The sequence below is a fragment of the Schistocerca gregaria genome, chromosome 6 (assembly GCF_023897955.1).
Source record: "Schistocerca gregaria isolate iqSchGreg1 chromosome 6, iqSchGreg1.2, whole genome shotgun sequence".
NCBI classification, from domain to species: Eukaryota; Metazoa; Arthropoda; class Insecta; order Orthoptera; family Acrididae; genus Schistocerca; species Schistocerca gregaria.
In genome coordinates, this window is record NC_064925.1 from 305,880,213 (window position 1) to 305,902,379 (window position 22,167).

The 22,167-nt window shown below is 38.8% G+C and overlaps 1 protein-coding gene across 1 annotated transcript in view; it reads right to left on the bottom strand.

Moving 5' to 3' along the window:
* LOC126277927 (TBC1 domain family member 15) overlaps positions 1–22,167 on the bottom strand; it is a 56,498-nt gene that overhangs the window by 25,388 nt on the left and 8,943 nt on the right. Inside the window, exons 3-5 of the mRNA XM_049977503.1 lie at positions 14,383–14,497; positions 14,088–14,286; positions 12,224–12,414 (exon numbers count right to left, since the gene is read on the bottom strand). Of these exons, the coding sequence (XP_049833460.1) occupies positions 12,224–12,414; positions 14,088–14,286; positions 14,383–14,497 (505 nt within the window). The remainder of the gene's footprint in view (positions 1–12,223; positions 12,415–14,087; positions 14,287–14,382; positions 14,498–22,167) is intronic.

Here is a 22,167-nt window from a genome sequence, read left to right on the forward strand (position 1 = left end):
TCTGACTTTGATAAAGATCGGATTGTAGCCTATTGTGATTGCGGTTTATTGTATCGTGACATTTCTGCTTGCGTTGGTTGAGATCCAATGACGGTTAGCAGAATATGGAATCGGTGGGTTCAGGAGGGCAGTACGGAACGCCGTACTGGATCCCAACGGCCTCGTATCACAAGCAGTCGACACGACACGTATCTTATCCGCACAGCTGTAATGGATCGTGCAGTCACGTCTGGGATCCCTGAGTCAACAGATGGGGACGTTTGCAAGACGACAACCATCTGCACAAAAAGTTCGATGATGTTTGCAACAGCATGGAGTATCAGCTCGGAGACCGCGGCTGCAGTTAACCTTGACACTGCTTCACAGACAGGAGCGCCTCCGATGGTGTACTCAACGACAAACCTGGGTGCACGAATGGCAAAACGTCATTTTTTCGGATGAATTTAGGTTTTGTTTACAGCATCATGATGGTCGCATCCGTGTTTGGTGACATCACAGTGAACGCACATTGGAAGCGCGTATTTATCATCGTCGTACTGGCGTAGCACCCAGCATGGTGGTATGGGGTGCCATTGGTTACACGTCTCTGTCACCACTTGTTTGCATTTACGGCACTTTGAACAGTGGATGTTGCATTTCAGATGTGTTACGACCCGTGGCTCTACCCTTCATTCGATCCCTGCGAACCCTACTTAATAGCAGGATAATGCACGACCGCATGTTGCGGCTCCTGTACGGACCTTTCTGGATACAGAAAATGTTTGACTGCTGCCCTGGCCAGCACATTCTGCAGATCTATCACCAATTGAAAATGTCTGGTCAAAGGTGGCAGAGCAACTGGCTCCTGACAATACACCAGTCACTACTCTTGATGAACTGTGGTACCGCATTGAAGCTGCATGGGCAGCTTTACCTGTACACGTCATCCAAGCTCTGTTTGACTCAATTCCCAGGCGATCAAGGCCGTTATTACGGCCAGAGGTGGTTGTTCTGGGTACTGATTTCTCAGGATCTATGCACCCAAACTGCGTGAAAAATGTAATCACATGTCAGTTCTAGTATAATATATCTGTCCAATGAATACCCATTTATCATCTGCATTTCTTATTGGTGTAGCAATTTTAATGGCCAGTAGGGTATACAATTAAGCGTAAATCTGAAGAATGCCATTTTATGTTGTACTGAGCGAGAGGAGGAGTTATTTATAGCAACATCACTGCTGATGGGTTCATGAAGAGAGATTTTCAGACATCAGAGTCAGATAACAGGAAATCAGAAGATTTCAGTAGTTTCCTTAGCTGGGTTTGAAATTTGGGTGTGGGGTAATTTTGTATTTCATGTATGTTGCGTTTATGAAAACATCCCTAAGTTTTGCTGACAGATTCATACATAATAATTGATTTCCCTATGTCATATTTCATGCCTTGTCAAGAACCCGCCAGCACCGAAACTACAGTCACAACCAAAAATTCGTAAGCATAATTGTCCTGTTATGTCCTGAAGTCCACTCAGGAAATAGTGCAGCACATTTTATCAGCTACAACCTGAAATATATTCTCAGCAATTTCTCAATTAAGAATAGCTACAATCATATAGAAGATATCAAAGATATGCTCATATCAGAGGGTGCCAAATTTGCATCGATGGACATAGTAAACCTTTACACCAACACACCTAGTTATGACAATCCACATAATTAAAAACATTGTATTAAAACATAAAATGTTATCTAAGGCTGAGATATTTAAACTCCTTCATCTGACTGAACTACTACTTTCACACAATTGTTTCTCTTTTAACAACAAAATTTATAAGCAGGAAGATGGTCTTCCAATGGGCAGTAGTTTGGCAGCAATCATAGCAGAGAGTCACGGTAAATACACAGAAAAACTATTCAAGGCACAGCATTTATTTAATGATTAACTAATTCATTACATGAGGCATGTTGATGGTGGTGGTTAGTGTTTAACGTCCCGTCGACAATGAGGTCATTAGAGATGGAGCGCAAGCTCGGGTTAGGGAAGGATTGGGAAGGAAATCGGCTGTGCCCTTTCAAAGGAACCATCCCGGCATGTGCCTGAAACGATTTAGGGAAATCACGGAAAACCTAAATCAGGATGGCCGGAGACGGGATTGAACCGTCGTCCTCCCGAATGCGAGTCCAGTGGAGGCATGTTGATACCATTATTCTGTACAATAGTACAATAAAGAAGGTTGAAAAACTTGCAAATTCTCTCAGTAGCATGCACAAGAATGTTCACTGTCAAATATCAAGTGGATAAAAGGAGTCTATTTCTTTGATCTTACAGTTTCTAATGTAAGTGACAAACGTGTGTTTCAAATTTACCACAAACGAACCACCAGCGATGTTGCCGTAACAACTCCAGTCTCCCAACACAAGACAAAATGGCATTTTTCAGATCTATGTTTAACTGCTTACACAAAGTTCCACTCAGTCCTTTTGGTGAACGAAAAGAAATTAACATTATTACAGGAATTGCATACAAGAATGGATACAACCCAGATACAGCCGCTAAACTTTAGATCAAAATCAAAATGAAAGAAGGCACACCACCTAAATCAGATTCATAAACACAAAAAACACACTTGCTCACATCCCCTTTATACGAAAAAATTCGTACGAAGTTGATAACCTTATTGTATTCAAATATCGTTCAGCATTAATAATAAGCTACAACAGCACATCATTCACTGCTGCAAGACAATTATCAAGCATCGTGTATTTACACACTTTCATGTGACAATATTGCCCACAGTTCTATGTAGGCCAGACAGCATGGAATTTCACTTTAAGATACTGGGAACACTGCAGGCCATTGGCAAAATAACTTTTATAAATCCACTTTTTGCAACACAGCAGAAAAAACACAGCCATCAGCCACAGTCATTATAGACAACCTGCAGATACAAACACTGTCAGCAAACAAAGGAGACAATCTCCCATAACAATTCTAAATTTGCACCCATAACTCCAACTCACATCTCATTCTCATTGAACAAGTAGACATTGGAAACAAGTCAATTTCTACACATCTTTAATGAAATATTTAAGAACAAAAACTGTATCTCATTGCCCCTAGCAACTCTTATTACAAAAATTAAAAATCAGAATTGAGTGACTATTTAATCTCATACAAATTGCCAGCAACCATTCTACATATTATACATGAAATTGTGGTTCCACAACTGTGTACATTTCCTTTTCATCCTCTGACATCTTAAATTTTTTTTGTGTGTGCAACATCTCTGTATTTCATACATCTATGATCTTAGACCACAACCACTGTTCTCCTGTGCCAACACACAGCATATTGTAAATGCACATGCTTCTGAAGTCAGTAACATTTAAAGTGTCACCTACTATATCACAGAAATATGGAATTACCGTTAATGACAATGGTTATTAATAATCAGTTAACATGTAAAAATTGAAATATTTTTGTAATAAATGTAATGTGGCAATGATATGGATACTTCAGCTACATTTATTTAATCTGTGATCTCCAACATTGACTATGAAAACATGGAGCACACCAAACCACCTGACCATGAGAACAAACATGAAACTGATCACTTGTCAAATAAAATCATCTTGTGTTAGGACTGGTACCGGATATTTTAACCCAATAAAGGGCCTGTCACTGAGTTCAACTGCAAGCTTGGTGGGTAAGCTGATATTGTATTCTAACCCCAGAAGGATCAACCTATCAGCCTTCCATATTACATGGACTTTTTTTTGGTACTTTTCAAATGTTACTGATGTGAGGAGAATGTCCCCATATGTGAGTGTGAAATTTGTCAAACAGAAATAATTATTACTGATCATATCTCAGTTTCTAGATGAGGTGCGACATACAGAGATCTTTTGACAGACTTGATTGATATGCTCTTCCCAATAGAATTTGGTGTCAACATGTATTCCTTAGCCAGTCCTAACATATGCTTTTGATCCTGTCATGATTACAAAAAAGTTTACTGGCTGCAAATCAATTTAATGCAAGGTCAATTGTCTCTTGCACAATGCTACCAAAATTTGGGAAATCATGATTCAAAGTAAGTAAACTTGTCTCATCAGCATAGCCAAATACAGACTGTGATACACAATGGAGCAGGTCCTTGATAGCCACAATGAAGAAAGGAGGCCAGTAACAGAGCCCTGTGGAACACCCAAAGCAATTTCTACAAACAAGGAGTATGTATTTACAATTAAGAAGCTTTCAGCTGTTGTTCAGGTAGGAACAAATGACTGTTAATGTAAACATGTGTATACAATAACACTCCAATTTTGTTAGCAATATGTTTAAAGGAATGTATATGAATGCTTTACTTAGATCACATAACACAAGTGACACCATCTTCTTACTTCTGAAAGCTGTGAAAGTCTGATGAACAAGAGATCTTGAGTTATTGGAGAAACTCCGCACTTTAAAAATTCATTAAAAATAAATCTCAGTGGTTAATTATCAAGCGGATTGATCATTTAACAACATTATTAGAAATTAAGTAGCAGTCGATACTTTTGGAATTAGACAATTTGGAAAGAGTTTTACAGAACTCATCTGAAGTGACTTCATCCAAATGAAATGGTAGCCCATCAGACAGCAAGAGAATAAGCAGATCCCTTGCAGATATGACAGTGGCTTTAATTTTATCCAAAAGTTCTCTGACTGATGTGACAAAGTAGTCATTACACCCATCAGGACTACGAAAAGTACTTTGAGGTGGATACCTTTCTTTCTTTGCGCTTGCATTTCTTTCATTCTCTTCCTGTGAACTTCCTTTCTCTCTTCAGACTATGTTGTTCCAGTATTCTTCCCTGGTTTTTTCCTCTGTTACCTTGCAATTTACAAATTATGGACCTGAATATTTCATGGTTTTTGATATCGCCAGAAGCAATTCTTGCCAATGTCAGATCAGTTCTGATCTCACCAATCCATTTTATCATGTCTGTTTTAGCTTTGCTACTAGTATGAAAAAAGCTACCTGTCTGTTTAGTAACTCTGTCTGGGTTCATTCTTTTATTGTATCCATAGAATCTTAAGCAACATTTTCTAATGTCACTACAGATATTTGTATATTTTTTTATTTCTTGACTGCTTCTGAGTCAGTATTGTTTAGCCTCAAGTTTTAGGTCTAGAATTTTTCTCATGATTTTGCATTCCTTCCTTCCTTCTCAACTTTTTCAATGTGTTTTTCTCTTTAAGTAAGTTTTTATGATCCACAGACTATTCTGGTTTAATTACTGAACTGTAATATCTTAATTTTGTGGGCTTGGGGATACGTTTCTTGTTGTAGATATTTTAGGTAAACTGGTATCCAGTTCCATATTTTGGTATCTAATTTTATTTGCTTTTGTTCTGGTTCCATTTTCCCTAATGGTTTCACCGATATACTTAAATTGTGTAACTTGTTCAGTTTTGCTGTGTATCATAAATTTTGAAGCCTGTCCTTTTTGCAGATCACATACTCTGTCTTATCAAAACAAATTTGGAGACGGTCCATTTCCGTAGTTTCCTTGGAAAGTTCAATCTGATTTTGGGAAATGTCGCAAGTTAATATCACTAAATTGTCTGCAAATGCTAGGCGATCTACAGGTGACTTGCCTCTACAACTGAATAATAATAATAACAACTATTATTAATCACCACCACCACCACCACCACCACCACCACCACCACAGTTGCCATTCTACTAACTGATTAAATTTCTTTAATTTTCAAGGACTTTTCTAGAGTTTTATTATATTTTTTCCCAAACAGTCTTTTCAGAGGTGGATTAAATGAATGATGAGCATGCTTTACACATATAGTACTTTTATTGCATTTTAAAAAAATGCTTGTTTTATATGTTCATGCATAACTGAAAATATCTAACATACTCAGGCAAATTGACATTTCAATGTACCATCAAACAACAAAGTGAATTGCAGAACATTAGATAAAGGACAACATATTTGACAAGAAATATTCCAGATACAAAGCACAGATATTTTCAATCAAGCCCTAAAATAAGATTAAATTAACTGGTCTGGCCATCAAAAATTGTGATAAACATTGAAAATAACACATTTATTTGTGTGCAAACTTTTAAGATTAAATAATGTCATATTACTTAAATAAAAAATACTGGCAAAATATTTCAAATTTAATTCAAATCTGAAATTCACAATTTTTGGAGTACTTCTTGTGAACTGTTATTTAATAAAAATCTCCTTTTTGATGATGTGGAAAGTGTAAATCCTTACATTTTACTTTTACACATATGAATATTCACTGTAACAAGATACCATGTTTGTTTGTCTTCTTCTTCTTCTGGGGTTCTCACTGCTTCCTTCTTCCTTTTAAGCACCCTGTTGATCTGTGTTTCACTGTAGCCATTTTGGTGGAAGACTTCCCTCAGGTATTGCAGCTCGGATGGTAGGCTGTCTTTGTCGCATAAGGCATGCACCTCATGTACCAGGGTGGTCAGTACTTTTTGTCTTTGTGCTGGATGGTGGCAGCTTGTTGCATGGAAGTATAGGTCTGTGTGTGTCTTCTTCCTATGTACTGTATGGCATAGTGAACCATCTGCCTTCCTCTTAATTAAAATATCACAGGGTGTATACGTCGACAAGGAAAAAAAATTCCCGGGTTTTTCACGGTTAAAAATACACTTTCTCCCGGGTGAAGATACACTTTTTCCGTGTTAAGTGGCAGTATACTCTTGTTCGGCACTGTTATACTCATCAACCCTTTAAATGTTTATGGTTTTTATACCAGAGTAGAATTTCCCGGCACTTTAGAAAACGAAACTCACAGAGAGGGAGGGGGGGGGGGGGGGGCAAAACACATTTTGAAAGACCATTGATGTGCAGCAACATATACGCTGCACATTTTCGTATCATGAAGTTATAAATTCGAATTCACCAAACACTGCATGTCACTTTCTGAAGCATTGAAATTGAGATTGCGATGGGCTCTTGTAAGCCCGTCATAGCTAATGTCACGTGATCTCGCCAGCTGATGACAGCATAGGACACATGATGTAGTCAGCAAATAGCAATATCACTCTTGAGTAGCGCGAACACACAAATAAGTTAATGGCTTAAATTAATATACATAGGATTCACATTTAATACTGGTCTCTAAGATTAATAAGCCGGAAGGTTTGGTTTGGGTTGTTTGGGGAAGGAGACCAGACAGCGAAGTCATCGGTCTCATTAGAGAAGGATGGGGAAGGAAGTCGGCCGGGCCCTTTCAGAGGAACCGTCCCGGCATTTGCCTGGAGTGAGTTAGGGAAATCACGAAAAACTTAAATCAGTATGTCCAGACACGGGATTGAACCATCGTCCTCCCGAATGTGAGTCCAGTGTGTAACCACTGCGCCACCTCGCTCGGTAAGCTGGAAGGGAAGTTAAGCTTCTACATATAATGTTTATCTTTTTGTGCTTGTTACACTTTAGTATACATCACACAAATGAGTAAAATTTTTAATAACGACGTAAATGTCTGATCTGGGCTCCAAATTCTTTTAAATTGTCGTCCTCAAAGAGTTGATTTTTAAATTCTCGCACATAGCTCATCTTAAGTTAAAGGAAATCTGCTTTGAATGCAACGCTTTTCAAACCACCATTCCTAATATTTTCCTGCGACCTGTTAGAAATAGGTTCATTTCTGCAGTTTCAAGAGAGCGCTAGGTAACAAGCGTCACCGTGCTTGCACAGCTACAATGAAGCAGGAAGCCCATATGTTCGTACATGTAAAACATTAAAAGATCTTACACTATGTCATAAAAGAAACAAGACATCAGAGGATACTTCAAAAGCTTCGGAATTTCGTGAACCATACTAAAACGTATAATTCGGTTTAAAATGCACATTCATATATCAATTTTCTTGGAGTACCAGTACTGAATTACCTCATGTTTGGTTCTTTATTATGGCATAATGCCACACGTGCACTTTAAATGCAGTGAACAGTTTAAACTAGCCAATAGTGTGAAATTAAACACTTAGTTTCAAATAAATTGACTGCCTCATCAGAAAAGATGAATAAAAGCCATATCTCTTTAGCAAACCGGCAAAAATAACTTCATTGTTCTGTAAAGCGATTAATGTTTGACTGTCAGAAAGGTGGAAATAAAATCTAAAACTAATAACATATTTTAGCCTTCCATAATAACATGAATGTACTTTAATTCATTTTCTAGCTCCCGGCCACAAAAATCCGTTTTGTTTTCATGTAACGTGAGAGCAATAAAGGAAGAGAAAACAACAAAATCACTAAACGTAAACACAAGTGACGTGGAGACGACCCACCTCCCCACCACAAGTCAGACTACTTTGTGCATCAGCCCCAGATTTACTAATTTCTGAACCGGGGCAATATTAAGTAGTGGCGCCCAGCCACACTTCTGTAACCAGAAGCAGGAGAAAGGTATTGCTCATATGTGACTCAACTGCGCATGCGCAAGAGCCCGACCGCAACTGCTCAAACGAATCTAATTTTAACAGTTGTCACGCCACGCTTATCGGAGGCAATTTGTTGTTACCAAAGCATTGCATAGTCTTCCTACAGCTTTGGACACATTTTGCTGTTGGCAGACGCTTGTATGAGCACTGTTTTTTTGTTGTTGTATATGGCACATTTCCTTTGAAACTTAAGTTTTATTTTCTTTTTTTCTCTTGTCCATGTTTTGTTGCTACAGTATTATTCTGCAGTAGCAGAATACAGCAATATCCTTTGTTAGAGTATTGGTTCTTACCAGTCAAAATCACAAAAATTTAACTGAAAACTAAAACAATGAAAACTTCCCAGAATTCTAAACAATTCCCGGATTTTTCCTGGTTTTCTCCATGATGAAAAAATTCCTGGTTTTTTCCTGGATCTCCCGGGTTGTATACACCCTGTATCAAGGAAGGGGAGGCATCCATTTTCCTCCATTTCCATTGCAAAATTTGATGTTCGAATGGATGCTGTTGAGGTGTTCCAGAAACTCGTCTAGCGCCTGTTTGCCAAGTCCCAACACGACAAAAGTGTGGTCAACATAGCGCAAGAAGTGCTTTGGTTTCTGTCTGGCAGTTTGAAGGGCCACCTCCTCGAAGTGTTCCATATAGAGGTTTGCAATTGCAGGAGCCAGTGGGGAGTCCATGGCCACACCATCAATCTGCTCGAAGAATTCCCAGTTGCACTGAAAGTAGGTGGTTGTTAGTGCGTGTTCAAGGAGGCTGACTGTTTGTGGTTCAAAGTGCTGAGCTAAAAGTGCCACGGAATCTTGAAGGGGCACTTTCATGAAAAGCGACATCACGTCGAAGCTCACGAGTAGGTCCTCCCTTTGTAGTCGCATGTCCCTGAGTATTTTTACGAATTCAGCTGAGTTTCTCAGATGGTGCTGCAGTGTCCCACAAGGGGTTTGAGCAGTGTCCCTAGATATTTTGCAAGCCCATAACTGTGAGAGTTGATGAAGTCCACAATTGGTCTCAGAGGTACCCCTTCCATATGGATCTTGGGCAGTCCATAGAGGCGTGGTATCGCTGGCACTCTGGGGTACAGCCGCTTCTTCATTAGCTCAGGTAAGTCAGCAGAGCTATCATCTTTCTACTCATCATCAGGGTTGGATCCTTCTTCAGCCTCTTGTAGGCCTCGTCTTGTAGCAGCAGGTTTATTTTCTGTCAGTACTTGGCAGTGCTTAATAGCACTGTAGCATTCCCTTTGTTAGCTGGTAGGATCGTTATATCAGGGTCATCTCTTATCAGGATCATCTCTAAGGGCCGGAGAGCTGCTCATTCTTCTGCAGATACGTTATTTTTAGGTAATCAAGACCTGTTGATTATTCTGCAACTTCCCCGTCTAACTTCCTCTGCTTCCTCCTTTGGGAGCCCTCGTACTGCTTCATCCACACTGCTGATAATGTCTCATTTCGGGATCATTCTGGGAATGGGGACGAAATTCAGTCCTTTTTGAGGACTGCGACTGTGGCAGCATACAGTTCTTTTCCAATCAAATTGACCACATCTCTGGTGTCATTCATCTCCTTTTTTGTCGTCTAAGTCCCGGCTAGTCTGCCGAATTTGCTGAGTTGCTTAGATTTAGAGCCCCATTTCTGCACCTCACTGTTGGAGTACGTGCTGCAGTCTGCCCATTCCCACAGATAGGCTGGTAATGTCCTTGCCAGTTGTAGGTGACATGTGAGGAGGATGCACGCATTCCTGTCAAGCTCCTTCTGAGTGAAATGAATACGCTCCCTTACTAAGGCTATGCCTGCTTGTCATAATATCCGGACAGTCTTCTTAATTTTACTGGATATTGAATCACCGCAAACCTTGGTAAAATGTTTTTGTCTCAACAGCACTGTAGGAAATCCAGTGTGCTGAGAAGTTTCGCTTTCCTGGTGTGTTCTTCCTGCAGCCGTTTGAAGCTGCAGACTATTTCTTCCCTGTAGAGGTGTCGTCTATGTGACTGTAGGCTTTCCCGGCGCAAACTGTTGATGAAGGTTTCTCGGGTCTCCAGCTAAGTGGTAGCATTGATGTCTTGCGACGTTTCAGGAAGTGTCATAAATTAAAAAAAACAGACTTCTGTAAACTAACCATCGAAGTCAGAATGAAGATAATCAATTTGACAAGAAAGAAACTGAAATTTTAGAAAAAAAAGAAAGAAAGGCTGAGTTTTGCAAAATAACCAACACCAATTCTGGCAAAAAAAGTAACAAACTTAGAAAAACATGGCTAAAAGTAACACAAATTTAGCAAAAAGTAATGCTAAATATGACGAAAAAATGAAACTTCATTCCTGTCCCTAGTAATAATGCATGACAAGGTATGGCTGCTGCATTTTCATTGAACAAATCAGTGACCAGCACAGGAAATAATTTCAAAACATGAGATAATCTAAACCAGGTTTTCATCCTAGTATTTTAAATCATCAACATTCAGAAGTGAGTTCAAGCGTTACTAGTAGTGCATATCATTTGGTCCAGATTGGAAGATGGCTCAGTTGATTAGCTTTGGTTTCCACTAATCAAGCAGCCTTCACTGTTGACTCTGCATCACAGTACAAAAGAAAACTGATTATGTACTGAGCAACATATTGTCCACAAATCTAAGGTGCTGCTTCATACCCATGGAAGGAAAAAAAAGGTTGTCAATATCATTAACACACACTTTTGAAAATGTTAAATCGTTTTGCTGTTTACTAAATATTATTCACTAAATGAACGTTTGTACCAAAAGTAACATCAACACCTCCAGCTTTCCTCACATTTAACAGTCCTTAATAACCTTTCCAATTTCACATAGTCGTTAACGTTAAACTTCCTGTCTGTGTGTGTGTGTGTGTGTGTGTGTGTGTGTGTGTGTGTGTGTGTGTGTAAAGTTATCATTAACAACCACCTGAGATTCATGCACTTAAATGTTAGTCTGGTTCTTGTAATCCCACAGGATGTATTCATGGATGACTCCATACTATTGACTCATCTACGTTTGGTGGCGTGGCTGAGTGCACCACAGGGTGGCAGGTCACATGGGCCTATCGGCCAGTAGATTTATGACAAACGGTCACGGTCACAGACCCATTCTCACTTCTATTTGATGGCTAATGTATTCCTCTCCACAGCTAGCTGATGGACTGAAGACAGCACTGCACCACATCTCTTATATCTGAATATTCTCTGGACTGACTGTTGTGCCTTCATGATGACTAGGGCTACTTGGGATCTCAATACAGTGACTTCCACCCATTACCATCAAAAGTTCTACTTTGGTTGACTGTGATACCATTTGGTCAAGAGAGTGATTTTTGCCTTGACTGCGAGTGGTTCCCACACCCTAAATTCACGTTTTTTAATTCGAAATTGTTCTTATTGGTACTCGAGAATACATGTGCTACATAACTTATAAACAATGTGGCATTTATTGTGTGGTAACTGTATTCACTAATCTGTTAAGTCACTTGTGAACTAAATGAAGAACAACAAAATTGTAAATGAGTGCAGTAATCTATGCAACATACAGCAATTTTGAGTAGACCTTTGTTGTACAACTGTTTTGTAAACTTTTTGTTGACTTATGTTTCAACACAAGAGTGATTATGTTTAACTGTTCACCAAGAACCAGACTGAATTACAGATACAAAAATATCTGCTTTGCCAACCTTAAAAGGCATTACCTTTTGCCATTACGTGTTCACAGAAATTGAGAGGAATAATATAGAATTTCTCAATTACATACACAAAACATCAGTCAGCTTGCTGAATGCTTCCATTGTTGTCTCATAAGGGTGATTGTGAAGGTTTTTGACAAACTTCCATACTGCATACGTTGTATTTTCTGTGAACAGATCCAGCTCGGCAAAGGATCGATCTAGAACTTGGCTCTCTGGCTGGTCCAGAATCAAGTACAGGTTCTTATCCTTTTTGGACCTGAAAAACATGACATTACTGTGAAAAATATATTCTGCAAGCAAAAAGCAACAATTAACAGATTGTTACACTTATGATCAACAGAAGCTGCAGGAAAGACTGGAGTCTGGCAAATCAATATGAATATTAACCTAACATGGCAGTGTGTGAAACTCAAAACTGTAAAAACCTGCCACAATTCAAGACTGGAATTCCTTATGACCACATGGCATTTTAACATATTTTTTGCAAAGAAAATAATAATATTTCTTGAGAGGTTCTAAAGAAATATAGCAAGCCCTTAACCATTCTTCCAGTACAGATTACAATTGCTCAATATCATTAATATAATCCATTATGGGGACCTACAGACATGCTACTTCACCATTAAAATCAGCAAACCACTTTTTGCCATGAGAGTGGGTGTAGTACCTTGCAACATGCAATCCCTAATGAGAATAAGACAAATATCTTGGCCTGCCAGTGAAAGACTTTAGGGACACACAGACATTTCTGTCCTGTCGGAGTCCTGTTTCAGGGCAATGCACTTTGCACACATTTTTACCAGTGAACGTGTGTCACTTCAAGAATTAAATCATGGGAAGTTTATGGAATACCCATACCTCTTCAATCGAATCTAAATGTTCTTGGTTCTCCATTGCCAAACAATCTTTGCAGGCATATCCTTTGTCTCGATAATGGTGGTTCCATCTTCAACAATCTTAGTGTCTCAAGCATTTATCAACTAATCTGCCCAGAATGATTCCATATTTATAACCAGTTACTCTTACCATTTTCATGGTGTAAGCATGCAGAACCTTACTCTTATACAGTCTTTGGGCTGAGTGGGTAATGCGGTAAATACTGTGGGGATTCTATCTTTTCCAGAAGTTATTGGGCAATTACATGCTCTTTACTAGCCTGACCATGGTTGGGAGTCATTGCTGCTTTATGGTCTTCTATGACCGAAGTCCACACATAATGCAGTTTCTATCACATTTTCACTGAGATCTGCTCTCTAGATAAGTAAAAAGTTCCACACTCTCTTTTATGTACAATGCTGATATTTACATATCTGAGCCATCAGATTACAAAGCTGTGCAATGTTACAAGGAAAAATACGCGGCTTTGCAAGCAAAATATCAAATATACAAGAAAGGGATGAACAGTACACACTACACAAACAAGATCAAATTGACTGTAGATATCAAACTTCTGCTGTCTGAATATTTTTATTGCCTTTGAGCATACTGTCAGTAGTATAGGTATTGCATAGATGCTTGTACAATTACAAGTTTTGCACATTTCAGATCCCAATATTCATGAAGAATGTCTTCGTGATGTGAAAGCTATCAGTGCATTACATAGGAGTCAGCAAATGATATCTAGGAATAAGGTGACTACGGCAATGTGTTCATATAATCTTCTTTGATCCCTACGGTTACTTTTATAGGCATTTTATCAATTACAAAGCATCTGTCATGACCGAAAAATATTCATAATTGAATTCCACAAATATCTTTGCAGAATACTTTAAACAAGTCTTCAATCATAATTATAGTAAGAAGATAATTAAAACATATGGTGATACATGATTTTCACCATACATGGAAATCACAAATCTGTTGCCAACAAGAAAAGAACTACCAAGCAACAGTTATTTTCTCACAAATAAAAGAAAAAGGTTATCTTACCTCACAGTCTTTAAATTTCCTTTCAACGCATCTACAAAACAATCTGCATTTCCATTCTGAAAGAAGAATGAACTGTGTACTGATCCATCTCTCTGCATTACAGTGAGCTGTTGCTTATTTCTTGTGACTCTGAAACTTTTGACATCCGATAAAGGAATTCGAAGACATCTGCTTTGTGCCTGACTATCAGCACTTGAAGCTATAAAAAATAATGAAAAACTACACTGTTACGTAAGATCATACTAACGAGACTTAAAAGTAAGAGTTTCATAACCAGAATAAAAGTAACACTCACAGCTCACTGTTCGAGTACGGTTCCCGACAGTATGTACAACAGACCAATCTTGGTCATGTGTCTCGGAATCAACAGACACCTCTGATGTTTTCCACTCAATAGCCTTTCCTGTGGGCTAAGTTTCATACTCAGTATTAAAAAGTAGTACAGTGCATGAATACTACAGGGTGCAGCAACGAAACTTGCAGATGTGAATGGGGTGCTGTAAAGGGATATATTGTAGGCCAAGAGTGGGGATGGTCTCATTCAAAGCAGTGGACTAGTAACTTCGTTTACCACTTGCCTCAGCACCAAAACCACCTTGGCCAAATGTGCAACACAGGTGTTTGCTGCAGAGGTCTACTGTTTCAAATACCAGTTGATTGTCACTGTGCAGCATTCATTTTGTGCACACTGCAATATTCCTCACAAACCCCTTCTTTCTGCCAGCAATTTTCATGGGTGGACAGCTTCAAGTCAACTGGGAATGTGCAAAGAGGAAAAATGCAGTTACCTCAGCTCATATGTTCACTATCAAACATCGAAGCAGTTAGACACTAATTTTTTAATTCACTGGCACTCAGTATGTAAGCATACATCTGACCTCCGACTATCTGATCATTCTGAGGTCTATCTTCAATGATAATGTTAGTTTCCAACAGCAGAAGTTGGATGTTGAGCAAGAAATCAGTGTACACAATTATTTTGCACGGCAAAATGCATGGAAAAAGCTGCTTGAGAAGTTGCCTCAGAACTTGCTAGTGTTTTTTGTGATGAGCTTTGTGAAGTCTTAGCAATTTGGTAACGTATCTGAGAACTACTACTTACCCAGTATTTGACAAACTGATTTTGGAAATGCACTTTTTCAGCAAAATGGAGACATGAGAAATGCAATGCATGTTTTAAAGGGAAGTTCTCTGGAGACTGGATCTCGATAGGTTATTTTCTGAGATCAGAGCACTTGCTCAATATAGGCTTTTGCTGTTCTTTTTTAAAATGAGGCTATATAAAATCATCATTACCATCAGTTGTCTATTGATCCTTTACAACTGAAGGACAAAATTAGTCTAGCAATAGCCCACAAAACCAACAATGTGCTCAAAAGAGCTAACTTAAAAAATTGATGAAATCAATGTACTGACAATATACGATATTTACTAGATTTTTTAAAATGTATAATTCTGATTTCCCAAATAGGTAGAAGCACAAGAAGAAATAAGTGGTGCACGTTTTTTGTTTTGTTTTATTGATCTTTTGAATAATCAAGTTTTGCTGCTGCACCCTGAAATATGAGGATTGTACTGAGAGTCATGAGCAAACAGTTGATATAATTTTTATTTTATCTTAGAGCAAGCGTGTACATCACCATAATCTACAAACTTTTCTATTACTTTTCATTTTCTGTTACTTTTCAACAATCTCAATTTCTTTGCACACATTCCACACACTTATCTATGTATAAAAAATTCCTTTTCTGTAGATGTACTGCTTCTGGATGTCTTCCAATGTCTCATAGTATTGGACTAACGGCTGTTTTCTCACAGAACCATAAAAACAGTATAATGACAAACTGGGACAAAAAGGCTAATTTTCTTCACAATGACAAGCAGTGAGAGATCATGTACTACCATGGTTCAAGATTACTATCTTCCCAGGGCACTTATGGAATGATATATTATGGCGTTTCCAAGATGCCTGGACATAGTGGAGGGCATTTATGGTGTCTCCAGAATACGGGAGATCAAACAGAACTCGATACACTGCACCTCAGAAGACAACACTGATTAGTTTCCCAGCAGATCATATGGTTCTTGCTTTCTATTTTGATGGAGAATCAAAATTGTACCATTCTATACTCGGGTGTTTTCTTTCAGGTTTGTAACGAGAACTAGTTTTTATCATCTGCTGCAGTATTTGCGAAAAAACTTTCTCCTCCATTTTGAAATCTCTGGAGAAATTTTAACATGATGGTTCTTCCCTGAACTTTGTGGTCTTGGGTCAATAAATGCCCAATGGACACAAATGTTTTAACAACCTACACTATCAGTCATTCTGTACACTGCATCATACTCTACTGCAAGTTTTGATGTGATTTCATTCACAGTGGCATGTCCATCATCTCTTGTGAACCTGTTAACTCTTCGTGTTGTGTATTGCACAGGCACTTCTATGGCGAATGTGAAGACAGTCTTAGAAGAAATTCCAAGGCAGCTTTTGCCCTTTTATGAGGAATTTAATGACAGTAAACAATAAAATCAAATCTTAATAAGTTAATGACATCACAATATGTCAACACAGTGGAAAGTCTGTAGACTATGAAAATTTAGTCATTTTTAAAATTGCAGTTCTAAAAAAAGGTTAGCAGACTAATTTCAGTATGATCCTCATAATACAGTAAACGCTAAAACATGAAGAGGGGATATACACTTAGGAATTCACTGTAATTTCTACATTACTGTAATCTTTGCAACTGTAATGACTTCTTCTTTTAACAATAAGGTTAATTGTAATTGAAGATAATACTATACTGATATAGTTGGCACTCAAACGCATCACAGTGCTGACCAACTGCAAGCTTTCTAAACACATTACTTCCCAAATGAATGTGTTCAAAGATCATCTAGATTCACTTCTGTGTAGTATATTGGACAAGTTTTATTATTATTTACCCGTTTTATCTTTAGCCACCCAAGGATCATCTCTCAATGATATAAGAATTGTCACTATAATACAATGAAAATCCATAGCTCAAAACAGAACAAAATGTTTTATGAAAGTAGTAACATACTTAATAGTTGATGTGTAGTAACCATCTACTGCTGAGCCTTTTGATTACTCGTTCACTCACTTTACCCAAGGCTGAGTTCATCATCTGGGAAAGCCTCTGTCATGATTCAATATTCCATCACTATATACAATGCACTAATTCAGTTGGATAAGGGTAGTTGAAGCAATTTACGTGAAGCATGGAAAACCCAATACTGTTCAGAAACCAGTAATTCTGTAAGCCAAATTTCTTAATCATTGTGTCACCTCAGTCACTATATTGGGTGAGTGTGCAGGGGGGCAGTAGGCAGATCAAGAATTCTCTTCTTGAAAACCAAAATAAATTTAATATGCAAGCGAGAAGTATTGTATGTGTGAACTATATGAATACAGTTCTCAGTTGTTGGATATGTATTTAGCATGTCTGCGCCTATAATTTGGGACTAAATGGCATCCACTGCACCCACAAAGAGAACAGTTTTATGTAAATCAAGCTAAACTACATCCATTTCTGAAGTTCGTGTTCTGAGTAGCATCTTACTTTCTGCGCACACACAAAAAGAAACACTGTATCTGAATTAGTGTGTTTTCTTTGCTATGCATTATATCTCACGCCCTTTTATGAAAACTATTCAGTGAAAAAATTATTCCCCTTATTATGGGTTACAGTCTCATCACTGCTTGATAAAACATGGACTCTTTTCGTTACTGGTAACAGTTTCTAGGATACTTGAAAATTAAGTAATTTAATGATTTCCTACAGAACACTCTTGTTAATTGCCTTTTTTGATATTGTTTTCACAGATTACGGGAAGCAGTCTTAGAAATATACTAAGGGGATATTACTGCAAATGAAGTACGCGTTTCTATAGATTTTTTGAAAATGAATCTTTCAATAAGACTTTCTCTTTTGTACTAGAAGTGGCAGCCACTGCTTGAATTTATGTGGTACGGCACAATGGAACAAATTGAAATATCTCACAACTGTGAATATCTATAGGAAAAATCAACAACTGTTTTCCAGAACCCCAATGCTGCCAACACATCTACATGACTACTCTGCAACTAACATTTAAGTGCTTGGCAGAGGGTTCATCGAACCACAATCACACTATCTCTCTACCATTCAATTCCCGAACAGCGTGCGGGAAAAACGAACACCTAAACCTTTCTGTTTGAGCTCTGATTTCTCTTATTTTATTTTGATGATCATTCCTACCTATGTAGGTTGGGATCAAGAAAATAATTTCTCATTCGGGAGAGAAAGTTGGTGACTGAAATTTTGTAAATACATCGACGTGACGAAAAATGTCTTTGCTTTAATGACTTCCATCCCAACTCGCGTATCATATCTGCCACACTCTCTCCTCTATTATGTGATAACACAAAACCAGCTGCCCTTTTTTGCATCCTTTCGATGCCCTCTGTCAATCCCACCTGGTAAGGATCCCACACTGCGCAGCAATATTCTAACAGAGGACGAACGAGTGTAGTGTAAGCTGTCTCTTTAGTGGACTTGTTGCATCTTCTAAGTGTCCTGCCAATGAAACGCAACCTTTGACTCGCCTTACCCACAATATTATCTATGTGGTCTTTCCAACTGAAGTTGTTCGTAATTTTAACACCCAGGTACTTAGGTGAATTGACAGCCTTGAGAATTGTACTATTTATCAAGTAATCGAATTCCAATGGATTTCTTTTGGAACTCATGTGGATCACCTCACACTTTTCATTATTTAGCGTCAACTGCCACCTGCCACACCATAGAGCAAACTTTTCTAAATCGCTTTGCAACTGATACTGGTCTTCGGACAACCTTACTAGACGGAAAATTACAGCATCATCTGCGAACAACCTAAGAGAACTGCTCAGATTGTCACCCAGGTCATTTATATAGATCAGGAACAGCAGAGGTCCCAGGACGCTTCCCTGGGGAACACCTGATATCACTTCAGTTTTACTTGATGATTTGCCGTCTATTACTATGAGCTGCGACCTTCCTGACAGAAAATCACGAATCCAGTCGCACAACTGAGACGATACCCCATAGGCCCGCAGCTTGATCAGAAGTCGCTTGTGAGGAACGGTGTCAAAAGCTTTTGAGAAATCTAAAAATACGAAATCAACTTGAGATCCCCTGTCGATAGCGACCATTACTTCGTCCGAACAATGAGCTAGCTGCGTTGCACAAGAACGATGTTTTCTGAAACCATGCTGATTACGTATCAATAGATCCTTTCCTTTGAGGTGATTCATAATGTTTGAATACAGTATATGCTCCAAAACTCTACTGCAAACTGACGTCAATGATATAGGTCGGTAGTTAGATGGATTACTCCTACTACCCTTCTTAAACACTGTGCGACCTGCACAATTTTCCAATCTGTAGGTACAGATCTATCGGTGAGCGAGCAGTTGTATATGATTGCTAAGTAGGGAGCTATTGTATCAGCGTAATCTGAAAGTAACCTAATCTGTATACAATCTGGACCTGAAGAATTGCCCGTATCAAGTGATTTGAGTTGATTCGCAACCCCTAAGGTATATACTTCTAAGAAACTCATGCTAGCAGCTGTTCGTGTTTCAAATTCTGGAATATTCCATTCGTTTTCCCTGGTGAAGGAACTTCGGAAAACTGCGTTCAATAACTCCGATTTAGCGGCACAGTCGTCGGTAACAGTACCATCGGCACTGCGCAGTAAAGGTATCGGCTGCGTCTTGCTGCTTGTGTCTTTTTTTTTTGGCCATCAGTCTACTGACTGGTTTGATGCGGCCTGCCACTAATTCCTTTCCTGTGCTAACCTCTTAATCTCAGAGTAGCACTTGCAACCTACGTCCTCAATTATTTGCTTGACGTATTCCAATCTTTGTTTTCCTCTACAGTTTTTGCTCTCTACAGTTCCCTCTAGTACCATGGAAGTCATTCCCTCAGGTCTTAGCAATGTCCTATCATCCTGTCCCTTCTCCTTATCAGTGTTTTCCACATATTCCTTTCCTCTCAGATTCTGTGTAGAACCTCCTCATTCCTTACCTTATCAGTCCACCTAATTTTCAACATTCGTCTATAGCACCACATCTCAAATGCTTCGATTCTCTTCTGTTCCGGTTTTCCCACAGTCCATGTTTCACTACCATACAATGCTGTACTCCAGACATACATCCTCAGAAATTTCTTCCTCAAATTAAGGCCGGTATTTGATATTAGTAGACTTCTCTTGGCCAGAAATGCCTTCTTTGCCATAGCGAGTCTTCTTTTGATGTCCTCCTTGCTCCGTCCATCATTGGTTATTTTACTGCCTAGGTAGCAGAATTCCTTAACTTCATTGACTTAGTGACCATCAATCCTGATGTTAAGTTTCTCGCTGTTCTCATTTCTACTACTTCTCATTGCCTTCGTCTTTCTCCGATTTACTCTTAAACCATACTGTGTACTCATTAGACTGTTCATACCCTTCAGCAGATCATTTAATTCTTCTTCACTTCCACTCAGGATAGCAATGTCATCAGCGAATCGTATCATTGATATCCTTTCACCTTGTATTTTAATTCCACTCCTGAACCTTTCTTTTATTTCCATCATTGCTTCCTCGATGTACAGATTGAAGAGTAGGGGCGAAAGGCTACAGCCTTGTCTTACTCCCTACTTAATACGAGCACTTCGTTCTTGATCGTCCACTCTTATTATTGCCTCTTGGTTGTTGTACGTATTGTATATGACCCGTCTCTTCCTATAGCTTACCCCTGCTTTTTTCAGAATCTTGAACAGCTTGCACCATTTTAAATTGTCGAACACTTTTTCCAGGTCGACAAATCCTATGAACGTGTCTTGATTTTTCTTTAGCCTTGCTTCCATTATTAGCCGTAACGTCAGAATTGCCTCTCTCGTGCCTTTACTTTTCCTAAAGCCAAACTGATCGTCACCTAGCGCATTCTCAATTTTCTTTTCCATTCTTCTGTATATTATTCTTGTAAGCAGCTTCGATGCATGAGCTGTTAAGCTGATTGTGCAATAATTCTCGCACTTGTCAGCTCTTGCCGGCTTCGGAATTGTGTGGATGATGCTTTTCCGAAAGTCAGATGGTATGTCGCCTGACTCATATATTCTACACATTAACGTGAATAGTCGTTTTGTTGCCACTTCCCCTAATGATTTTAGAAATTCTGATGGAATGTTATCTATCCCTTCTGCCTTATTTGACCGTAAGTCCTCCAAAGCTCTTAAATTCCGATTCTAATACTGGATCCCCTATCTCTTCTAAATCGACTCTTGTTTCTTCTTCTATCACATCAGAATAATCTTCACCCTCATAGAGGCTTTTAATGTATTCTTTCCACCTATCTGCTCTCTCCTCTGCATTCAACAGTGGAATTCCCATTGCACTTTTAATGTTACTACCGTTGCTTTTAATGTCACCAAAGGTTGTTTTGACTTTCCTGTATGCTGAGTCTGTCCTTCCAACAATCATATCTTTTTCGATGTCTTCACATTTTTCTTGCAGCCATTTCGTCTTAGCTTCCCTGCACTTCCTATTTATTTCATTCCTCAGCGACTTGTATTTCTGTATTCCTGATTTTCCCGGAACATGTTCGTACTTCCTCCTTTCATCAATGAACTGAAGTATTTCTTCCATTACCCATGGTTTCTTCGCAGCTACCCCTACTATATCTAGATTGAGCCTTTGCATTTGCCTTTTCAGATTTTCTAGTTTCCCTACCACGTTTTAGCTTCTGACATTTCACGCCCTGACTCGTAGAACATTATCCTTTCATTGATTATTCAATCTTTTTCTCATGGTAACCTCACCCTTGGCAGTCCCCTCCCGGAGATCCAAATGGGGGACTATTCCGGAATCTTTTGCCAATGGAGAGATCATCATGACACTTCTTCAACTACAGGCCACATGTCCTGTGGATACACGTTACGTGTCTTTAATGCAGTGGTTTCCATTGCCTTCTGCATCCTCATGTCGTTGATCATTGCTGATTCTTCCGCCCTTAGGGGCAATTTCCCCACCCCTAGGACAAGAGAGTGCCCTGAAC